The sequence below is a fragment of the Accipiter gentilis genome, chromosome 4 (assembly GCF_929443795.1).
Source record: "Accipiter gentilis chromosome 4, bAccGen1.1, whole genome shotgun sequence".
Classification (NCBI taxonomy): Eukaryota; Metazoa; Chordata; class Aves; order Accipitriformes; family Accipitridae; genus Astur; species Astur gentilis.
The window spans coordinates 9,527,931-9,550,754 of NC_064883.1; the positions used below are offsets into that span (position 1 = coordinate 9,527,931).

Below are 22,824 nucleotides of genomic sequence, written 5' to 3' on the forward strand. Positions count from 1 at the left end.
TTTAAAGGGCCGGGGTTGCCCCTTCAACGTGAGCCATAATAGGAGCAAACAATCAGTGCACAAACCAACAGAACAGCTCCTTGGATGTAACAAGACACAACAGCTTATCTGCTTCAACAAGTCTTTTCAACGCATCACCAAAATAATTATTTTATGTATATTACGTTGTGCTTGTTATGTACACCTGAGCCCATTTAAATAATTTCTTTGATTATATGTATAACCAAAAAAAAAAGTATTTCCATAACAGCATTTTGGTTTTACATGTCAAGTCTACAAAAGCTAATTTCTGTACATACTGCTGTAATGTGGCTAATGTTCAAATGCAGCATGGTAAGATATTGTCTGAGATCATTGTTTTGTCTGTGTCAGAGAATACTACACCTTAAAAAACATAAATTAGCATAGTAATATAAGTTTTGGTAAGAGGAAAAAATGTTTTCATAGTCCTTATTCCAAACTATTGCTTTAAATTTGTGATCAACTTTGATCATTTCTCAAGGCAGAAAAATGCAAAAGCCCTAAAAATACTTTTTTTAGGGGTAGAGCCCTAAAAGCCCTAGAGCATTACAATTTGCAGAGCAGAATTTACCTACAAATCGGGGGGGGTGGGGGGGGGGGTGTTCAGGGGTTAAATAGCATGCAGCACGGAGAGACGAAGAGGACAAACCAACAGAAATTATTTTGAGATATTGCAGAGCGGCAACGACCTACCAAGCTGTTGGATCGGCCCTGGCATTAGTACTTACAACTGACAGAATCTCAAAGCATTTTAAATATTTCCACTAGGACTCCTATGTATTCGTTTCAATGACAGTTTACACATGGAAGATTAAGCCAAATAAGCTATCTTAATTATGTATGTCTAGCTATTAATTTGTTTAGTATGAGATAACCAAAACCAAATTGAAGCAAAAGAATACCTGGACCTATGAAGCAGAACTGAAAGACCTGTTGCTTTACACATGTGTCCGTGTTTCCAGCAACTGCGTCTACTGAGTAGAGTTTTCCTGTAACGAGTTACAAGAAAAATCAGTATTTGCGGGCCTTGAGAAAAACTACGCATTTGTTCCAATAATACATCATTGGTCCTTCATAGCAAAAAAAAAAAAAAAAAATGTTTTAAGTAAAAACAGTTTTGCCCTTCTTTTACTGCAAAATCTTATCCAGAAATAATTTTCTCATAATATAGGTTTTATAGGAAAGAGGGTCACTGGAATTCAAATTAAGCTTGAAAGAGGGCTATTAATACATAAACATAGGCTTAAGTCCTCAAAGCAACAGGTTTATAGAAAATGCAGAAAGTTAACTAACTGCAGAAATTAGAGACACGGGATGACAAAGATTAGAGAAAAAGTTGTTGATTAAATAAATTGTTTTAAAAGCAGCAACAATAACCTTGCAAGAATTCTTCTAATAGTTAAGATCCTCATGCCTTGATTAGGGGCACAGAGACAGGTTTTTAAAGGGGGCCACAAGAAGACAAGTTAATCACCAAGTTTCAAATCATTCTGCAAGACTTACTGAGCTCACAGAGATTCTGCCCACACAAAGCTGAAAGGTTTAGTAAGTAAAAGCTGCCTTCTGAAGGCACCGTGAGATTGCCTCTCTCTTATCAACTCCAGAGTCAACTCTAGCTCTCATTGAAACAATCTTTTACAGAAGACTCCTCCGCAGTGCACAGGATAAGTGTAAGCGAATGCAGCGTATTTTAGATTCTCAAAGTGAGGAAGTGAACACCAAATTAAAAAAGCATCTATAACTCTTCATCTGTGAAAGTTGTTCTGCTAAATGGTGATATAAATAAAATGACATGTACAATCTTGTTTCTATCTTTTCTTTTAATCTATAGACATGGTTTGCTTCCCTTTACATTCCCCAGGTTAAATTAGCAGAGGTAGAGCTTGATAAATTGAAGTTGAACTATAAATGGTTATTTTGGTGAGGGGGAAAGGGTTCTCCTTGTTCTAAATGTGTAAACTTTTAAAAATATTGCAGTTTTAACTCCTGGAAGAGTGCCATGCAATATTCAAGAGTGGCAGATGGAGCTTATTGCCTTTTTTATATGCCATTACAAAACTTTTTGATTTTAAGCATTAGCCTAACTAATCCTAGCAGTCTCCAGTTAAAGATGTAACAATAGGAGACTATAGCACTTTCTTTTTCATGCCCTAAGTTCATTATTTCTATTTCCTGTTTCACTCAAGTGTTTCATTTAAAGTTTTGAAACTTTGATTATCTCCACAGCTGCAAACAAACATCAGTCCCAGGTAAGCTAACAGTACAGCAGAAACATCCCTAAGTCTAAGGACAGCAGTAGATACCAGTTCTTCACAATCCACCCATGGCGAAGAGAAATCCCTGGTTAACTATCATAAAAACAGACTCCTTACCATTATCTGTAGAGTATAGTCAGGTCCGAGCTGTTTTGTTCAACCGCCACGCCAACCGTTCTTTCTTTTTAGTGACTTTTTTTTAAAAAACCACCTCACTCCGCCAGTGATAGCTAGGGTAAAAACTCCAGAGAGCTCTTAGGCTTTAGTAATTAAGGCCATCAGAACTGTACTTCATTAAAGCAGTATAAAACAGTTCAGTCCAGAGTTATGTCCCAGGTTGTAGCTCTTTGCCCCTCTCTCGTTCTCTCCTTCTTTCTCTCACCGTTTCTTTCAGTAAATGAGTCTAATCTTTCCAGGAGCCTTTAACTCACGAGATTAACTGACGTGGAAAATGTGACTACGAACTCGTAGCACTGTCTAGCCTCCAACCCAGCACAGAATCAACTTTGTTGTAAGTGTTGAAGGACACCTAGCAAGCTGCTACTTGCTAAGTTCATAACCCAGGACTATATACTTACTCCCAAAGACCAGGACTGCGCCATCTAGTCAGCTGCCAGCAGGCTCTGCTCTGCCTGCTGGGAGCGGATGCCTCGGGATGCAGGGCTTTAGCACTTGGGAACGTTCAGTTTGTTAAAGATTCAATTGTGGGTTTGGTTTTTTTAAATAAAATATCACTACTGAGATAATCCACATCTAGTGGATATGGGAAAATTTAGGCTATAATAGCGCCGCGAACTTCAACATCTATCTTTGATTTACAAGATAAAAGCAACTTTTAAATTAAAGAGCCTTTCTGCTAATAGAGCTTATTATGCCAGAGACAGGAATGATTTTCCTAGAAAGTTGTCCCTGTGTGCATGCCCATTATCTTTGCTTTCCCCCTTCCACTAATGAGCATTTATCTAAAGAGCCTGTTAATCCTCTGATGTGTGCTTCTGGTCAGAGGTAACAGTTTGAATAAAACCACTAATCACTTATCACTAATCACTGATCATTAATCACACTTTTCCCTAGTGCTTTGCGACCTGTACAGCTCCCCTTAGGATTAAGGAGTCACAAATAAGTATTTTAGACATTTTTAATAAAGAATTTCCAGCTTTTGATACCGACAACCTCATTCACCACATGAAAGTTACGAAATACCGAGTGGGGACTTTCAACACTGTACACTCTTCTACTGAAGATAAACCATACCCTTATGAAAGTGTACCTCCTTCAGCAAAATCCCCACAAATTACGCTACCTCTTTGCATTCGCCTCTCACCTTCCACCTCTCAATTTGCTTTTGGTCCGGTTTCTGGGTTATTTCTGCACGGCAGTGTCTTACAAGAAAGTTTTCCTCCAGCACTGTTGCTTGACGCACTGCTGCTTGTCCAAATGGCCAGACAAGGAAAGTCTGGTGCAAGCCAGCGGGCGAGTATCTCTCTGAAAACGGCACAGCCTCAAGGAAAGCCCAAGCAAGATGCTTCGCAGTAATTATTACGCTTCCATTCGAGCTTTAATTTCATCTAGCTAAGCACCGTTTCTTACTGATAATACATGGAAATCTTCTCATCTTGCTGCTTAAGTTACTCCTAATGTAGTGCTGGATTTAAAAAAACAGTAGCATACGGACATTTCATTTTCCTTTATTCCTAACCCCCTCTTTGAACGACCTCTCTCTTTCCGACTGTAAAGCTTCTATTAAGCCCTGGAGATGAAGGATCACTCACCATGCTTGGCCATAAATAATAGAGGCGGCAGAGTTTAGCAAGTATTCCCCTTACACTCCTGAAGCTCTTATCGTCCCGAAAACTTCGCTGGGAAGAGAGAGACCCCTGTAAGAGAGGATCCGAGCGGGGGGGGGGGGGGGGGGGGGGGGGGCGCGGAGCGGGGGAGGGGGGGCGACGAGCGGAGCAGCGGGGCAGAAAAGGGAGAGCGGGGCTGCAGAGAGGGGACCCCGTCAGCACTCCCCCCCCCCCCCCCCCCGCCCCGGACCCGACGGCATCACAAACGGAGCATCGGCCCCGCACCGGCCCGCAGCGTGACGTAAGGGCCGGGAGCAGCCCGGCAGCCGGGCTGTCTCACGGGGGAAGGCGGCCGCGCACCGCTCCGCGGCCCCGGCCGGCGGCCGCCGGCTCGGCGGGGCGCCCGGGCGCCGCCGCGAAACTTGCGCAGAAGTTTTAGGGGCGGCGGGGCAGCGCGCCGGCGAGCTGTCACTGCCGCCGGGGCACGCACAGGCGAGGAGCCGGCCGGCCCGCCGCGGGGAGCCCGCGGCCCCTCCGCCGGGAGCTGCCTGCCCGCCCCGCTCGGGGCAGCGCGCAGCGGGGTGCTGCCTGCGCCTCGCGGTGCTGCTGCCTGCGCCCCGCCGTGCCGCCTGCGCCCCGCGGCAGCCGCCCCATCCCGCCCCGTCCCGGCAAGCGGCGCGCAGAGACTTCCCAAACTCCCCGGGGTGCGGGCGGGGAGCCCGGCTGCCCCGCGGCTCGGCGGCCGTGCGGCCCCGGCCCCCCGCCGCCCTGCCCTGCCCTGCCCTGCCCGACCCTCAGCTGGGACGCGGGGGGTCGCTCACGCCCCCTCTCCCCGCGCCGCCTCGGCGGGGCACCGCGGAGGACGGGGGCGCGACGGGATCGCCGCGCCCGGCAGCGGCAGCGGCGCGGCGGGGACTGGCGCTCCCGCCTCCGGAGCAGATGCGGTCGCGGAGGGAAGAGCCCCCGCGGCCGCAGGCTGCCCCGTCCTTCGCCAGCCGCTCACCCCGGCGCTGCTGCCCCGCTCCGCTCCGCGCCGCGCCGTGCCGTGCCGGGCGGCGGAGAGCGGGGTGCGTTGCGCGCCGCGCCGGGCGCCTTCCCGGGGCAGCCCCGTATTTTTAGGAACTTACCGCCCGGCGCGGCGCGGCGGGGACGGGACCGGCAGCGCGGCCGGAGGAACCACGTTGGACTGAGGGACGGTTACAATACGTTCTATTTAGAGAAGCATTACATCACCCTCCGTGACGTCACGTGGGATTCCTGAACTTCTAAATCATTGCGGTCCGTGCCGGGCGGGCGGGGGGGGGGGGCGAAGGGGGGGGGGGGGGGCGGGCGGTCGCGCGCGCGGGGCGGGGGCGCGGCCTCGGTCGGCCCCGCCCCCGCCGGCGCGGGGCCGGTGGGGGGCGGGACGCGGGTGAGTCAGCCTGGAAACAATGTCCCGCCCCCCCCCCCCCCCCCTCCGCTCCCTCCGCGCCGGGGTCCGGCGGCGCCCGGCCGGGGGTCGCCCCGCGGCGAGAAGGGACGCGGGTGGGGGGCCGGGGGCTCGGGCACGGGGACCCGGGCTCCGGGACCGTGCAGCTCCCGGGAGAGGGCTCCGGAACTTGGCCGCGTGTCCGCCCGGGCGGCCACGGGGTTGTTGTGCGGGGGCTGCCAGCCCCGTCTCCCTCCCCCGGGCCAGCAGCTTGGCAAGGCGCAGCGGGGCGGTGCCGGGGGCCGGAGGGGCCGGGGGGAGCCGGTCCTGCCGCCGCGCCGAGGGGCTGCCTCTGCCGAGCGGCCGCCGCCGGGGAGGCCCGCGCTCAGCTGGGACTCGGCTCCCGCAGCCCCAAACTCTTTCGATTTGGTTGGGTGTTTTTTTTTAACCTAGAAAATGGCTAATAAATAACGCAGTGTGCGAGAAGGGGGGGAACCTCCGACCCCAGCTGCAGCCCTGCGAGGGTGCGCCTCCGCCTGCGCGGGTGTGCCCGGTCCACGCGTGTCCTCCTGGCGGGGCTCGGGTGCCGGGGCGGCCCCAGGGGCAGCGCAGTAATAAAGAATCTTAACTGCTATCACCGGGTATTCCCCTGCCTTGTCAACCCTTAGCGTTCAGCATCTGGTTGACAGTGTGTCTGGGTCGTCGTCCGGGACGACGACCGGTGACGAGTTTATTATTCCACGCTGCAACTACTTCAGTGCCTCCTTTTCTGGGTTTTCTTCTATTAAGAAAGAATACTTCCTCACTCTCAGCCTGCTGCTCCTCAGCAGTGCCTCTAGCACCTAACTGTCCCCACGGTAGTTATCCAGGAGGTATTCTTTTCAAAGGCACACGGGATAATTAACTGGATTTAGCTGCTGATTCATGCCAGGAGCTATGACTTAATTTCGATGCAGTGTTTTAGCAGCTAAGCCTGGGACGACTCCTGAGGAAGCCTCAGTGTTTCGAGGCAGGGTCACAGAACCTGCAGCATACTGCTGGGTTTGGTTTCTCTCTGATGCTCAATTAACAGAGGCGAGGGTCATGTACCTTTACTGCCAAAATCAGGAACTGCTTTACAAATGGCAATAATACAGCACTCTACTCCCAATAATACCATTCTTTCGTGGGCTTATATTAGGCTATCTAATAGTCATCCTCAGCTTTTAAGAATCCACTGGCACTTTATGCAGGATTTAAGCAGATAGAAGCGGATCCTATCAGTGACTGATGATAGGTTTTGAACTCATTTAACTACTTAGGATAAGGCTCGATGATGCTGTCACTGTAAGCCTTCGTTTTGTCAGGTATTATCCTTGGAAAATGCATACCGAGTGCAAAGTGCCTTACCTCTAAATGTCCTGAAATTATAAACTACAGGGATGACTAAACTAATAATTGCAGTTACATCTGTCACACAGGAAGGATTTTAACATACAGAAACACTGCACTTTTTTAAGGCCATGACAGAAAGATTTAAGTGCAGGAAGCAGTTCTGCATCTTTCATTGAGATTTCATCACACAATTTATGTACTCGCACTACTTACAGACATGCAGCTGGGACTGTGGCTGATCGATGGGCTTTCCTGGGGTAGGCACAGCAGTTTTTTCTCCAGGTTTCTCAATGAGACCAAACTGGAACTGGCAATGGAGAATTCAGGTGCCAGTCAAGGACAACAGGGCCAAAATCCCCCAGGTACCTGTGTCATAAGAATCAGTTATGGCAAATTTGACACAGAGAGAAGCAAACAAAATGCTAGGTGAACTATTAGCCGTAGTTTTATGTTACCACTCTAGGGTGATACTTTCTTAATGAATGATACTGTGGACCCCGTGTGACTTGTACACAGATTATAGCGAGTAAATAAGTGGACCCACTTTGGGTGTGCACTGTGCTTTAATTTAGTAAATTTTGTTTAAAGTTCCTGACCTGAACATTCCGCATGTCCATCTGTCCTGTCCAGAATGTCGTGCAAAAAGCAAGAGGAACAGGACTACCTAAACATCCTAAAAGCAAGAGGAACAGGACTACCGCATTAGTCAGGTAAGTAACTTTATGTGCCATGAACCTATTTGGACAGATCTCTACCACTAAAAGAGACAGGCAGCTTGCAACAGCAGTTTGTGTGTGTCTGCCGCTGGGAGGGTGGTGACAAATGCTTTGATAGGTGGTTACGTTGGTTTTCGCTGACAGCAAAGAGATTCTGGATTCCTGAAATGAGTCTTAGGTCCTGAGGGAAGACTCTTGATTCTTGAAATGAGCTGTAGTCCTGGGGAGGAATGAGTACAGAATAAAGTCAACGGTTCCTCTTGGGTTTAAATCTGCTGCAATATATCTTGCATATCGTTGCTTTCCCCCATCCCCAATTTCTGCTTCACTTGTCACCCTCAGATCCTGTTGCTCTCCTCCCTCTTCCAGCTCTTTCCATCTCTATTTCCACTTTCCTCTTGCCTGTTACCAACCTTCCTTCCTTCCTTCCTAAGGCAACCACTCTGATCTCTGAATGGGGATGTGAAAAGGAGCACTGAGAGATGCAGCTTTGTTTTGTTCTACGTTCACTTCGGTGCCTGGTGGTTGAGCAGTTCACAGAGGAGGAAATGTGTCGATCCCTCCAGCCTGAGGACACCGAGCAGAGAAGGGACATCAAGAAAATGTAATTGCTGAGTTCTTTTCTTGATGCAAACTGCAGGATGATGATAGGACAAGAGGAACTCCCCTGCCTGCAAAGCTGCTGCTTTCAAGCTGAGCTGATGTCTGCTTGTGTGTTGTCACTGTGAAGAACAACTCTTTAATATGAACTCCTATACAGGTGGTTTAGATTAGCATATTCAACTCAGTTGATGAGGAATGTACACAGAGTCAGTTACCACAGCTCATCTGACAAGCAGTAACTTGAGAATGCGCTCTATTCGGGGGACAAATTTGGGCAAATCTTAGAGGCTGATCAAAGGCACCTCCTGTGACAGTGAGACAATCATTCTGCAGAACTTCAGGTTCCTGCTCCAAAAGCACTTTATGTTCCCAGCAAAAAAACCCCTTGTGAGATATGGGATAATGATAGGCAAGGAACCTTACCTTTTCTGGAATATTGTTTCTGGAATGATTGAATTTTGGAAGCAGCTTTCCAAAATACTCCCGCCTAGGGCAGGCACCTGGCATGAAAAACTCCATTCTGAATGGTTCAAAACTTGGCAATGTTTTTCAGTGATTGAAGAAACTTATAATGAAAAGTACTGAGCAATCAACTACATGAGGCACTACCTGTTTTATCTGTAATGTTGTTTCATAATTAAGTTAAAGGTAGAAAGTCAGATGCTGCCTTTCTATTTTTATACTCAGGCTTTTATAAAGCTGCTTTCTTCTGATGGCAAAATCCCTACTTAAATACTTTTCTGTATTATATGTTCTTATAAATGTTATCCAGATAAGTCTGTCACTTTTATTCTTTAAGTATAAAACCCCAAAAGAAGAACGTATTCTTTAGAGCAGTAGCTTAATTGGTAGGAAAACTGCTCAGACTTTTGCAGTGAAATGGGTTAGAATGACATTTTGTTTGATTGATAGTAAATGACAGTAGTGCTGTTTCAGCAAACACCTAAAATCTTTGTCATATCATTAAAATCATTGGGAAGTAGAGATATTAAAATAATTATAGGAGTTTTGTATGTCAAATATCAGTCTCAGTAAGACACTATTGCTGTCACATAAAATTAATATTTACTGCTGGCACAGTTTAATATTTTACATACCCGTTCTTCCTATAACATCATTAACCACATGTTTAACTAAGCTGCTGCCAGTGTTGAGTGTTACTCTCAGCTTTGGCACTTGCAATTATCTCGTTACAAGTACTTTTCAGCAATATCTTTTAGTCTAATCGAACAGTAATTTATTCACCTCCTTCCATGCTACTAAAACTTCAGATCTCCACATTTATCATGTGAAACTACCCGCAAAAAGTAAAAAAGAGTCATTCAGCACTCTTTTCTCTTTAGCAAAGATCTATACTAGTGACACAGAAGTGAAGCCTTAGAAATAAAATGGGGGGGGGGGGGGGGGTAACGATTTCTAGATCTTAACATATGCTTTAATCCATGGTGACAGTAAAAGGCATTTTAAAAGGGGGTACAAATTATGCTGTTTAATGTATAATAATCCTAGTGATATCCTGAAAAAATGTAAATCTGGTGGTTTTATGCAACACTTGATTCCTTAATTATTACATCTCTGTTCAAATCTCATCTCTACTTATTTTAGTAACAGACTGAAAGGGATATGGGCAAAGGGAACCAAGTACTCTCTATGGTTTCAGGGGCTCACTAGGAAGTACCAGATTAGTCTTAAAACTGAGACAGAAATTGGAGAATAAGTAGAGTTAACCAGAAGTTAAATAGTATTCAACATTAAAAAACCCCTTCTATTAGCTGAAATATAAATGGTAAGCAACGGTCCGGTTCAACCATGTCATTTCTCCAGTGGGCTGGAGAGGAAAGGAAGTGTGATACATCACAGGGATGTGAAACAGTCTTGTGGGATACAAAGCAAGTCGTATCTGCGTTTCTTTGCTCTATGTACATCTTACACGTTCATCTGATGGTCTCACCTTTACTTAATGACATTCTTCTGTCTTAAGCAGGTGACGTAAAGGGAGCCAGGTCTCAGCAGGAGCACGTGCAATGCAAAAAAATGCTTGCAAAAGAAGGCTAAAGGGTCCTGTTTCTTTTGCATACGCCTATAGTATGGAGTTACATGGGAGCATATTTGGTCCCATAACAGTATTAATTGCCACAGTTCTACGTTTGCTGGAAGTAAAGATGCCTAGTAGTACCTCCTGTCAAACCAAAATCTTAATTTGCTCCTACTTCTGAACGATGTCCTAGACCCTGGCACTCTTACAGATACTGTGTGACACTGAAAATGGATCTAGTAAGGGATTCACGTTCTCTTTGACAGTGCTTGTCTGCAAAGGCAAAGTGACTTGAACTCGGGTGAGCCAAACAGGAACTATCTGTGTTTCGCCACATCTATGCTGCAGAAGCCACAGCCCAGAAATGTTGCCATTTATTTTCCGTTTCCTGGTAGGTTACCTGTGAAGTATCAAATCGCTTAATGCCAAACTCCCCTGTCTGACCTAAACTGCTGACTGTTTGTAGGACAAAATCAGCGTGCATTACTACTGAGAAGCAATAGAGCTAGCTCGTACAAGGAGGCTCACTCTAGACCTGCAGGCTTTTAACCAATGTTAAAGATGTGTTGATCGGGTACATCTAGCTGAGCTTTAAGCAACGCTCAAAATGATGGCTTTTAGCTCTTCCCAGTTTACTCAAAATCAGTCTTATTCCATGTTTCTCCTTATTCTTGGTAAACTTAAAAGATGCCACGGGTTCTGCTTGTCCCCTGTAAAAAGAATGGGCCAGAGAATGCAGAGGCACAGTCCTTCCAACAGATAAGACCCAGATGGAAGCTAATCCGTGCAGAAAGGTGTGTGCTGGCCTCCTCAACCCAGTGAGAACAGCCACGGTGCACACAAGGCCCAGAACTGCAAGAGGGAGGGTTGGCTCTCCTCTTTTTTCAGCGTTTCTCTTGCTCCGCTCATGAGGGATCCCAGTATGTCAGGAAGCACACTGTGTTTGTCCAACCTCCCCTCCTTCAGATCTCAGCATACATTTGTTCTTGATGCCTGTGCTGAGCACGCATGTTCTCTCAGCTCTGACACACAATGTCTTTTAACTCCTCACCTTTTGAGCGCCAGTGGGTACGCAATGGTTCTCCAGGTGCGTCTGACCTCAGATACCCGAACACTCTTCATCGTAGCCGAGTGCCATGTGGTCTATTCCACTGAGATAGAAAAGAGAGACTTTGTATTTCCTTCTATATCCACAACAATTCAAAGAACAGTTTGTTTCCTCCATACTCGGACACCATTATTTCATGCTTTTTTGGGATGAGGTCATAAAATTACTCACATTATTATTCCCCCATAGAGCTCCTGCATGACTTCTTTTATATTTAATTTACCTTTTTTGATGTTATGCTTGTTGGAATACTCCTAGTTATAATTTAATTGTTCAATGCATGAATATGGAAGACTGATTTGATACACATTTTTTGGATAGTATAGCTCCAGTCAGACACATATGGAGGTTTATATAGATTTTTCCTGTTTGATTGGGCTTTGGAGTCTGGTATTTGTTGTCTGGGTTGTTTTTTTTTTTTAGTCTTACTAGCAGAATGAGAAATAAGATGTGAAAGAGATGACATTTTTGTATGTTTCTGAGAGTCTAATATAGAAAACGTATTTAAGCAAGAAGGAAAGAATGCAGATTCTTCTACAAATTCTAATCTTCCTCATTTGGTCACATCTCTGATTATTAATGGACTGGCATAACATAACATAAAAATCATGGGGTCATGTGGCAAAAAGATCTTACAGATATTATAAGTGCAATTAACTTTTTTTTTTAACAGACTCTCTCTTACCAGTTCTCTTCTTGGGGATGTCAAGAATGTCAGAGATACAAAGGTTGCTCTTCCTCCTTTAAATGTGCTATAAAGATGGCTCATTCACACCTTCGTATGACTCATTTCAATTTTTTTGCTGCTCGAAACAGAAGGGGAGAAAATGTTTTGCATGAGAATCTGCAGGTACTCTATTTCAAATGCTTCTACTACCACTGTCACATCAATATACTTAAAAACCCAAGAGACGAGGAGACATACATGAACTGTCCTAACAAAGATGTCCCACAGAAATTCAAGTTATGTTGATCAAGGGTAAAGGTGTAGACTGTCAGGGACTCATTTTCTAGCCCACAGGTGAGGGCTGCAGAGGGGTTGTAATGGAGCCTCCCCACAGTTAGGGGATTTATAACCCCTCTTAAAGTTCTCTGCATAGTCTGCTTAGTTAGGCTTTGTGTAGGGAGAGTCAAATTTCTGCCTTATTTTCTAGCTGAAAAGCTGAGAAGGTGATGACAAGGACTAACTCCAGCAGTTCCCATGTAATTGCAAAGTTCATAATTGTGACAGTACAGCAGGAGAAGTAAAGTGTTTGCTACCATGCAGCGCTGCCAGCATGTCACACAAACATCAGTAAAGAAAGTTAATAATGCCTTTTTAGTGCGATTTGGTTTAGACATATGTAAAGAGCCACCCTATCAGGAAGAAATAAAAAGCCATAGCGACCCAAGGATTAAAATACTTTTTTTGAGAAGAAAATTACTAAAAATCACATGAAGTAAAACAAAAATCAGTCTGCGGTACTAAACCTCATCTGCCACTAAGAACTTACATAATATAGTGCTAACATCATGACTATATAAATTACACGGTACTTTCACATGTGACACAGAGATTATATTACTAGTGTATGAAAAAAATCTTTCAACTTCCAATTTTTTAATTTAGGATGAACTACTGCAGTATGTATTATGAAATTAGATACACAAACCAAAACAACGACAGGAGTTTGACTTTTTATTACTTTTACCCCAACAGGTGCAAAAACATGCATTTAATCAAAAGCTTATAGATGCACAAAACCATTTTTAGAAAGGCTATAGCTTTGCTTTCATTCTTGTAACACAGAATGTGTCATGGGTTTTATTCTAGCTGAAGTACAGAATCAGGTTTGTTGCATTTTGCTGCTGTAAATCCATGGGTAAAATCCTCCCTTCAATGAAGTCAGTAGGAAAACTCCCATGGATTCAGTGGGGCCAACATTTCATCCCATGCCTGTAATCAATCACTAAAATGTAGCAGAGTCCAAGGAGTGACTACATTGGAAAAAAATTACAGCAAAATACTTGGAGTAGTTTGCAAATATTTTGGAGACTTGAGACTTGGGCATTAATGCCTCTCCTAGTTACTCCTAGAAAAACATTTACAAAACTCGTACGTAGGTGACTTCCAGATTGGATTTTCGAAGAATGTTCCATATTTGACATTAAAAAATACATCAGTTTTAACTCTCTCTTTCTCAATGATTCACTTGTTACTTTTGCAAGTTTCTTTTGCACATTTTGTTCTTTGGTTGAGAAGGAGAAACATTCAAATATCTTCAGTTCCGAAATGGAGACATTCATTACTCTTAGATGCTAATAAAAGAAAATAAGATGCATAAATATTTCCAATTCATGTATTTTATTTTGCAATGCATTAAGTTTGTCTCCAAACTTCAGCATAGTAGTATGAAAAAGAAGAAATGGCATATGAAAGTGACAGAAAAATCGAGAAGTAGGACAACAGACACAGTACATAACATGAACCGTGATTTCCTCTTCTCCCCTCCTCTCACATACCAAGCAACACACTGTGTGCTCCAAAGACAGTTATATTTGCAATGCAATATTCAAAATGATCAAATTAAAAAGGGTTTTTAAAATACAAGGTACATGAAATGCAGTGAAAGCTCCATGGAGAGGTTTTTCTTACGTATTACACAAAGCTATAAATAAGACACTTATTCAGACACAGTTGAACTTTAGCTAATAGCAATGCTAGCAACCAAATTAACATGTTATGTAAATAAACAAGAAATTCTAATTCAGTCTTACCTGATACAGAATGATACAGCAAATTAACTCCTTCTTTTGAAAGTGTTGTATTTCATTCGTAACAGCAACAATAAAAGTAAATTCCCAGTATATTTTTCATCATAAAAGTCTCTCATCGCCTCATCAATAAATTACAAGGAAGCAGGGGTGGATGAGGGCTTTACATGAGCAAATAACAGGGAAGCATAGAAATTAAATCTCATCCTTCTGGCTCAATAAAAGCCCACCTTAAATTCAAGGGAATTTTACCTGAATAATAACCGCCATATGAACCAGGCACAGAGCACCCATCGTCCCCACTTGTATAGCTGGAATGGACATATGGGAGTTTGAAGAGAAATCAGAATGGGGAATAAAACAGCTTTTTGTATTCTCTGCTGCTAGAAAAGATGAATACACTTAAATATCCAGGATGGATTACCTAGCTCCTTTAAGCAAACAGCACCACTAAAAATCATTCAACTATAGCAAGGTTGACTAGAAACGCCTTTAGGAAATACAGCTGCATAGTGGAAAAAGAAGGAACTTGTTTTCCTGGAGCTGTAATTCTAAACAGTTTCAAGTATTGTTTTAGTAGTGGAGATAAATAGCTAATGTCAGGAGAGAAAACCAACACAACTCTTGCCAGAAGATCCGATGACACTCAGCACAAGGTAGTATGCAATAAACAGCACTGTAAAGATCACAGGGTTAGAATGGAAATTAAATGGCCAGACAGCGACAGAGCTGTTTTTCTTTCGCAAAAATACCTGGGAAAATAGAGAAATGTAACAGCTTATTTGTGTGCAAGAGTGTAGAACAAAAGAACACAGTTGCAACTGATTGAGACATCAATTTGTTTGTGGAAAGCCCTAAGAGATGGCAAAAAGCCTGCTGGAAATGCAAGGGGAAGAAGACTTATGCTGAAATCCTAGACTCGGTGATGCTCATACAAGTTTTACTATGAATTGCTGACTCAGTGTTTACATCCCAGTTTTTCCCTACTTGGGAGGACATACAGGACACATCAGGTAAGATGATCAGAGACGGTGAAGAAGTGCTGTGAGTTACTAAAATATACACACAGATAAATGCCGAGGCCATCAATGACTCAGGAATGAAATTACAAAGAGAAAGTTTGTCTAGAAGTCTGTTGCTGTTAGATATTTCTATAAGAGAAAGACTCTGGACAAGAGTAATTTTAGAACAGGGAGCTAAGCATTTCCTAAGGAGTTTAATTTCTTTTGGAAACGTTGGGCTTGAAAGTGGAGCTGAAAATAGCGAGGCAAACCATGAGATGTAGTATGTGGGGACATCTTCAGGGAAGCAGAGAAGAAATACAACTGATCAGAACTTACAGGGATATTATTAGATACTTGGCCGTACCAAAGTCATCCTTCTTCAAAGACAGCGAATGCTAGCATCTAATTATATTTTTGTTTACCATATATAGAGAAACACATGACAATTTTTCACAATCTGTAGCTGAGAAGTTTTTTCAGTGCATATAAGCACTAGCTTGTACTTTGTTAGAGTGTGCTTAGAAAGCAATACAGAAATGAGACAAAATATGCTAAGTTGTTCAATTTGAGATAAGTTGTAAGATGAAGGAAAACATCTTTAATTTTTTGTTTTAAAACAGCTCTTAAAAATTACTATCTCATCATGTGGATTTTTTTTTTTTTTTTTAAATGTGTGGTAGTTTTTAAAAGTATCTATAGACTGTGCCTGCACAGACACAGCCCGTATGGGGTAATGTAAACTCTGAGCCAAGCCTACAATCAGAGATATTAACACAACTGATTATGCTGCTGGAGTGAAGCCACTATTTTTATCTTACCTGAGATAAGGCACACAGGATATAAATCGCTGTTCGAAAGGCAAGGGATAAAATTTAAAAAATTGAAACAAAAAAAAAAAAAGGAAAGAAACATTTTATTTTAAAGGTACAGCAGCAGTAAAGACTAAAAGGGAGGCAAAATTATATTAGTCATGCTCTCTGTCGCCACAGAGGTCCAGAAAGACACAGCAGGAGGGAGACACAGCACCTCTGTTGGGGATGGGAGCCGCAGAGCCAGCTGAGGCTGCGCAGCTCCATGTGGGGCTGCCTGTGGCCCAGGGCACCATGATTGAACCAGCTTCCATCTTAAAGCAAGTAATAAAACCTCTTAATCCTCTTATCCTACAGAGCACTCAAGGCACATTTGCCAAAGACACCTAAAAATAGCCCCCCGGAACCATTCCTGCCCCCATGGCCAGCACTCCAACACTTCCAGGTCCTGCAGCCTGCAGGGAGGCACCACCAAAGCCTGGCAGCTATAATAGAATTAAAGTTTGGGAGTTGAAAGATTTTTGAACAAAAAATTGCTTTCCATTATCTTTGGTGCCTTTCCGTGTGGTGAACATTAGCTAACATATGCGTCTAGAGACCAGGAGCCAGATCGGTTTGTTGCACTGAGTTTTTGTCATGAGGATTGTGTTTAGCCTTGACAGATCCTGCATTTTCAAGACATATTTCTCCTCCTGTTGTTTCAGAGCTTGTGAGGCTCTGGATCAGCAGCAGAGCTTGAGTTTCTCTACCTCTGCCATATCTGGGATTGAAGATGAAAACGTGCAAAAGTTTGTACGCGCAGCCCACCACGAAGCCGACAGGCGTTTGGTTGGCATGTAGCCCCTGTGATACATGGCTGGCTGGGATCTCTTGCTGCTGCCAAATCTAATGTTTTAAAGTGAAGTTCTGCCTCCTCTGAAAACAGCAGTAAAATTTCTGGTGATTCGGACGGGGGTAAGATTTCACCCCCGAGCTTGACAAAGGCAGTACTCACTGACCTACGTCAGCTGCAGACTTCAGGCACACAAACCTGCAGGCAACAGTCTCTTTCTCAGCTACTTACCGAGTGACATAAGGTAGCCTTTTCGGCCATGAAACACTAGCTTTATCGCAGCCTTCAGAGCAAAATGTAACTCCCCACTTTTGTATTAGCTTTCCTAAGTTAATTTCTTCAAAGACAGGAAACAAAAATTTTTAAAAAACCCAGAAATTTTGTATCGTAGCCTAGATATAAATATCAAAAAGCCCCACCCTAAAAAATCTGCTAGGAAGTGCAGTGTAACACTGTGTCTGATTGTTATGTGGTATCTGGTCTATGTAAATGAGCCCCCATTTTAATTGTTAGCCTAGTTGCAACAACTTGTTGCTGACATTTTCAGAAATTTCACTAACAGACTGGCTAAAAAAACCTGCTGTTTTGAAGCTAAAATGTTAAGAATACTTGTATCAGAGCCTCAACTACAGAAGTCAGAGTAGGTCCATTGATTTCAGCACAATTATAACTCCTACCCCGATCAACGCACTGAAGTCACGAAATAGTTTTCATTAGACAACTTCCTAAAGTAGATCTTACAGACTTGCCTTCATCTAGGATACAGAACAGCAGCAAAAACTTGAGAATATAAACTGTTCATTTTTCCTTTCATAAATAAAATCTGCTGTGCTTTCAGCACATGCACTATCCCAGCGTTATTTCACAAACACAAGGTATTCTAGAAGGCGATCCCTCCCCAGCTTCTCCAGTAAAACTGTACAACATACATGATTTATCACCAGGTTATTTGGGAATGTCTTTAATAGGTGCATCTTACCATTTTCAAGATACAGGTTAAGACTCAGGCTCTGTTTCATCTCCAGTGGTAACAAGTTCTGTAGCTCCAGGCCTTCTGTCAAGAATGCCTGTGCTGTTCCCCACCAGTTACATCACCCCGTTCATCCCAATTACATATACTGCAGCTGATGTAGTGCTTTAATAATTTGTTTTATTTGTGCACTGATTAAAAATTTCTAGATCAAACATTTAATGAAAAGCTCTCCAACCTGACGGGTTTGCTGCTGAATGCAGTCATTTACAACTCAAACCTTATAATAACCAGAGCAAGTGTTGGAAAAGCTGTTCATGCCAAATGCTCAGCAACTGACACATATAATCTTATATCTTTTCATTCAGACCTTTTTTTAAAAAAAAACCCTGCGACCTAATTATATTGGTTGTAACTGTTCTGAAATGAATGGTGGCAGGAACTAATACTTGTTTATTTTCTTTCCTGACAAGTGCTCTGAATAAAAACAGTTTCTAGACATGATGGAATGACTTTTCCTATGACTCAGACACATTCAACGAAATAAGGTTTGAAGAAACTGGAGCTTGTTTTCTGTCTAACAATAGTAATTGAAAATACCCAGAACTTTTAAGTATTTATGCCATTTAGAAATGTTGGACTAAAAACTACATAGGGAGGCAAAAAAAGTCTCCAGCAAACACGCTCTTGCCCTATGTTTTTTTTTCATTTGAGTGAGATATTGCATTTACTCACTCAGGCTTATTTCAATTTAATGAATTTCTCTTTTCAGTTTGATTTTCTATTTAATTTTTAATTTACAGGTGCCACTTAAACAGTCATATTTCCAACTGGCAACATATTTCATGTTCTTCACAACTGCAGGGCAAACTAGAGTTTTAAAATATACTGCTCAATAATATAGGAAAGGCACATAAAACTTCATGTTTATTTCCATGTTGCAAAGCTCTAACTAGCACACTTTTTGCAAGCTGCTTAGCTGCAGTACTTCAGTTACTTCACCTTTTCTGAGAGTAAGCTACCTAGTTTGGCTTTGTTTTGTAATGAAGTTATCCTAAAGTGTTGTTATTCCTCTGCAGTAAGTAGTTTAAAAGAAACTAAGTATCAGTAAATATTATTTGAGAACTCAGTAAAGTGTCTGCTGAAAAGAGAGCTCTCTCTGGCAATTTAAGTACGGTAATTCCAAAGGCATGAAAACCCGCTCAGTATACATTTTTATGGTTTGTTTTTTTTTTAAACTAACTTATTAAATACTTTTGTCTCTATCCTTCCCTCATCCCTAATAATACAAGCGTATTTCCTGATACCAGGCAAGCACTCCGGCTGCCAGTTGTACTCCTGCAATGGTAATTAAAGCCACTCGGCCTTTCACCTCACGCCTCATGCTCCAAACGTGCAAGATGCATAAGCTGCAACCCCCCCCCCCCCCCCCCCCCCCCGGCATTTCCCTGCTAACGCTACCTACGACCCATCTGCTCTAGCACTGAAATCCCGCGGTTACTATTTCCACGGAGCTGCCGCCTCCGAGCAGCCCTTCTGCGGCGTGCGCCGAGGTATCGAACTCTCTGGCAAAGAACTAAAGTCACGGCGATAACCCCGATTTGGGGCCGTTTCGGGTGCGTCGGCACCGCTGCTCCGCGCTGAGGACGGCACCGTAAGGCCATCTATTCCTGTTAGGTAGGGGCAGGCTCGCCGCGGGGCTCGGGCGCCTTTAGGGGCGGCAGGACAGCCGAGCGAACCCGCGTTTGGCTCTGCGCTGCCTCCCGGGCCATTCCTCAGCGGAGGGCTCCCTCTAGAGGGGCCCGGACCCGCTGACGGCGGCACCGCCGCCTCTCCCGCACCGCCGCCGCCTCTCCCGCACCGCCGCCGCCTCTCCCGCACCGCCGCCGCCTCTCCCGCACCGCCGCCGCTCCCCCCCCGCACCGCCGGGCTCGGGTCTCGGCTCCTCAGCGCAACGCAGAGGGAAAGAAGCCACCGCAGGTTTGATGGGGAGGCAGACAGGAGAAGCTGAAGGAAAGAGCACGTCGCTACCCTCGCCCGCAGCCGTGTCAGCGGCACAGCTGTGCTGTTACCGAATTCTGACCCTGCCAATAGCACTTGTGAAGGTAGCCGGATCAGTGCGGCTCGTGCTGTTTACAAGAAAGCAGTTACAATACGTTGCCCCAGATTATTAAAATACAGCTTGGACTATAGGATGGGGTTTGGAATCAAAGGACACGTGAAAACCACCCTCGATCAACCAGCCCCTCAGGTAGACTGCAAAAACTTCATAAACATAGCCCACAGCCACCTTTCTTCACACCCTTAAAACCCACGGTGTCCAAGGAGCCCACTCCCTGCTGGCATGTTTCTTCACCACCACCACCACCGAGCTCAGCGGACGGATTTCCAAAGCACCGTGAAACGAGAGGTGGGTCTGAGGGAGGGAGGGAGGGAGGTGTTTCACAGTGGCTTGGAGTTGGCCCTTCTGCAGGAGTGGTAAGAAATCGTTTAAGCTCGGGCTTTCAAGCGTGAACGGGAGCAGCACATCTCCTCCCTCACTCCGCATTTGGGTGATGAAACGTTGGCCTCACGGGCAAACTCCAGCCTGCTCTACGGGTGCTCACGCTGTGCTAAGCACCGCAGTGCCTCAGCACCTGCCAAGGGAGCCTCAGCCACCACCCTGACCTCCGCTGTGTGCATTTCTCTCACTTGTCCCAAACATACTTCACCTATGCAGAATGCGTATTCCTAATCACAAAGCAGAACACCTCTATATTTTAGATTGTTTCTTCGGTTCTACATTCGTACTCGGTATGGCAGTACTTAAAATATTGTTTGTACTAAAGTATCTGAAATATATTAAGGCCTGATGTCATAAACGGTGTGTAGCATAATGACAAAGCATGTTGTACTTGCAATACTTGAGGAATTTTCAAGTAGCTAAAAAATCTGTTCTGTAATAGCAACACAACACAGCATAGGTGTCTACTACTCGTGTGGTAATTCATCCTCTGGAAGAACACCACTCCCTCCACCAGCTACGGAGAAGTCTGCATAAATAGCATAGATGAGCTTTGTGTGGGTTTCAGACACACAGGATAGTCGAGCTGAATCTCACCTGTAGTTTATATAATACTTGCAATTAACTAATCTGTTCCTTAAAGTCTGATCTCTCTACACCAATAGACAGCTGTACTTGGCCACTCTCCCTGCCAAGTAAGAAAGCGACATCACTTAGCATACATGTCCCCTGCGCAACGGAAAGGCACAAGGCATGCAAATCCAGCTAGCATTAACTAAGCTGGTACGTCTGCATGGGGCGGGGGTACAGAACCTGTGCAAGGATCCTAGCTCTGTCTTAAAACCAAATGTATGCTGCGAGTTCAGCCTCTTACTAGGATGTATAGGCTCAGGCAGAACATAATGCTGACATGACTATGCCATCTCTGATTTTGGTCATCATTAGACCAAACATCTGCACTGTACCTGTAGGCAGTCTGAAGTAGACATAGAGATTTGGACCAAAATTCCTACCTTGAGTCTATGAAGCTGACTAGCTTGGATCAGTGCACAGCTGATCCTGTCTATAAGTAACACCACAGAAAGCCATGGATGGAGGTACTCCAAAGACCATTTCAATAGCATTGTTGAAAGAAAAAACAAAGCCTCAAAAATAAGCTTAAGTGCTCCTAACTTATTTTCTTATCTGTGTTCAATTAAACAAGTGCGGTTATTTTCTCTGTATTTATAGATGACATTTTTGTTATGCCAGAGTTTTATTACATGTTGTCCAGCTTCCAGAGAACAAAGGAGCGTGTTTATAGAACTCTTACCTATAATTAGTGTCACCCAGTTAAACAAGGCACCTCTGTTTTATAACTGCCAGAGCTGTCATGCTTTTTTTCAGAATGAATTTCTGTGATGGACTACTTGAGCCACAGTTTCTTTAAAAAGTAGCATAAAAATGTGTTACTACTCTAGTCCTGCTATTCTAACCAACCATATCAGGTGGCAGGCTCTGCCACAGTGCCAGCGCTCAGAAAATGCTTCCTCTATTATATTTCCACTTAATTATTCTTGTACTTTTCAATAACTTTGTGTCATAAAATCATGGCATATAGTCGATTTGGATTAGCTTTATCCTACCAGGTTATGACAGACTTTCAGCCTAGTCATTAATCTGTCGTCATAAGTTTTGGAATCGCATAGGCATAAGAGCCAGCAATATTTAAATTGGGAAGGTATGCTTTTTTATGAGTCTACATTTAATTAGAATTCCAATAAAAGTGACACATCCATTTGAGGCAGGCTTAATATGCTGAGTTTTAATTTTTCTTCGAAACACCTTTCTCTTAAAGAGAAAAGTCTGCAAAGAAAAGCAGTATTTTCTTCAGACATAACAATCTTCTTGGCCTTTCCCAAGGAAATACATCTCCCAGAGCGAAGCCCCAACTGATACTGCAGCTCAAGAGAAGACTGGGAGGTTGTTGAACAACTCAGCTTGAGTCTGTCACTTCCTTTTGGACATTTACTCACCTGCTGTTGCGTTAGCAGTGTAAAAGGTGAATCAAGCTTCACAGGGACAAGTGTGACTGAGCTGTTAGGTGCTACCCATGCTGCTTCTGCTGTGTAAAGGACATGTGAGCTGGTGGTAGATTTCTCCATGACCCCACACATCCTTTTCTCCACTCTACATACCTCTCCCGCCTGCTTCACGCAGATCTCAGAGAGCCCCTGCCTGATGCTGCTGCATCACTTGCTGCCCAGGCTGCTCCCTGCGGATGAATGAGGGGGGGAAAGTGGCCAGGATGTGTTTGGATGGCAGGGAACATAGGCAGAAGAGGCAAGCCACAGTCACAGAAACAATGCACAGGTAGGGTCTTGCACCCACCTGCTTCCACAAGCCACCAGGACTCTCACAAGGCATTTCGTTGTTCTTCAGAAGAAGATGTGGGTTGGTTTCCAACCTGGTCAACCACCCCCTGCTGAGAAGATGGGATTCTGATCCTCTGGGAGTCAAGGAAACAGCCTCTGCTTTTCATGGCCAGTCTATCAGCTCCCACAATGCTTTCTTATTTTCCTGGCCGAGGCAACAAACGGTCTCTCTGTCTAAGGATTTTCAGCTTGATCAGTCTCCACACTTGAAACGCCCACACCAAACTCACC

The 22,824-nt window shown here is 44.3% G+C and overlaps 1 protein-coding gene across 1 annotated transcript in view; it reads right to left on the reverse strand.

The window, feature by feature from the left end:
- The window catches only part of CREB5 (cAMP responsive element binding protein 5), a 261,819-nt gene extending 256,611 nt beyond the window's left edge, over positions 1–5,208 (reverse strand). Inside the window, exons 1-2 of the mRNA XM_049798733.1 lie at positions 5,191–5,208; positions 4,049–4,135 (exon numbers count right to left, since the gene is read on the reverse strand). Of these exons, the coding sequence (XP_049654690.1) occupies positions 4,049–4,051 (3 nt within the window). The 5' untranslated portion in view covers positions 4,052–4,135; positions 5,191–5,208. The remainder of the gene's footprint in view (positions 1–4,048; positions 4,136–5,190) is intronic.
- Between the last annotated feature and the right edge of the window lie 17,616 nt (positions 5,209–22,824).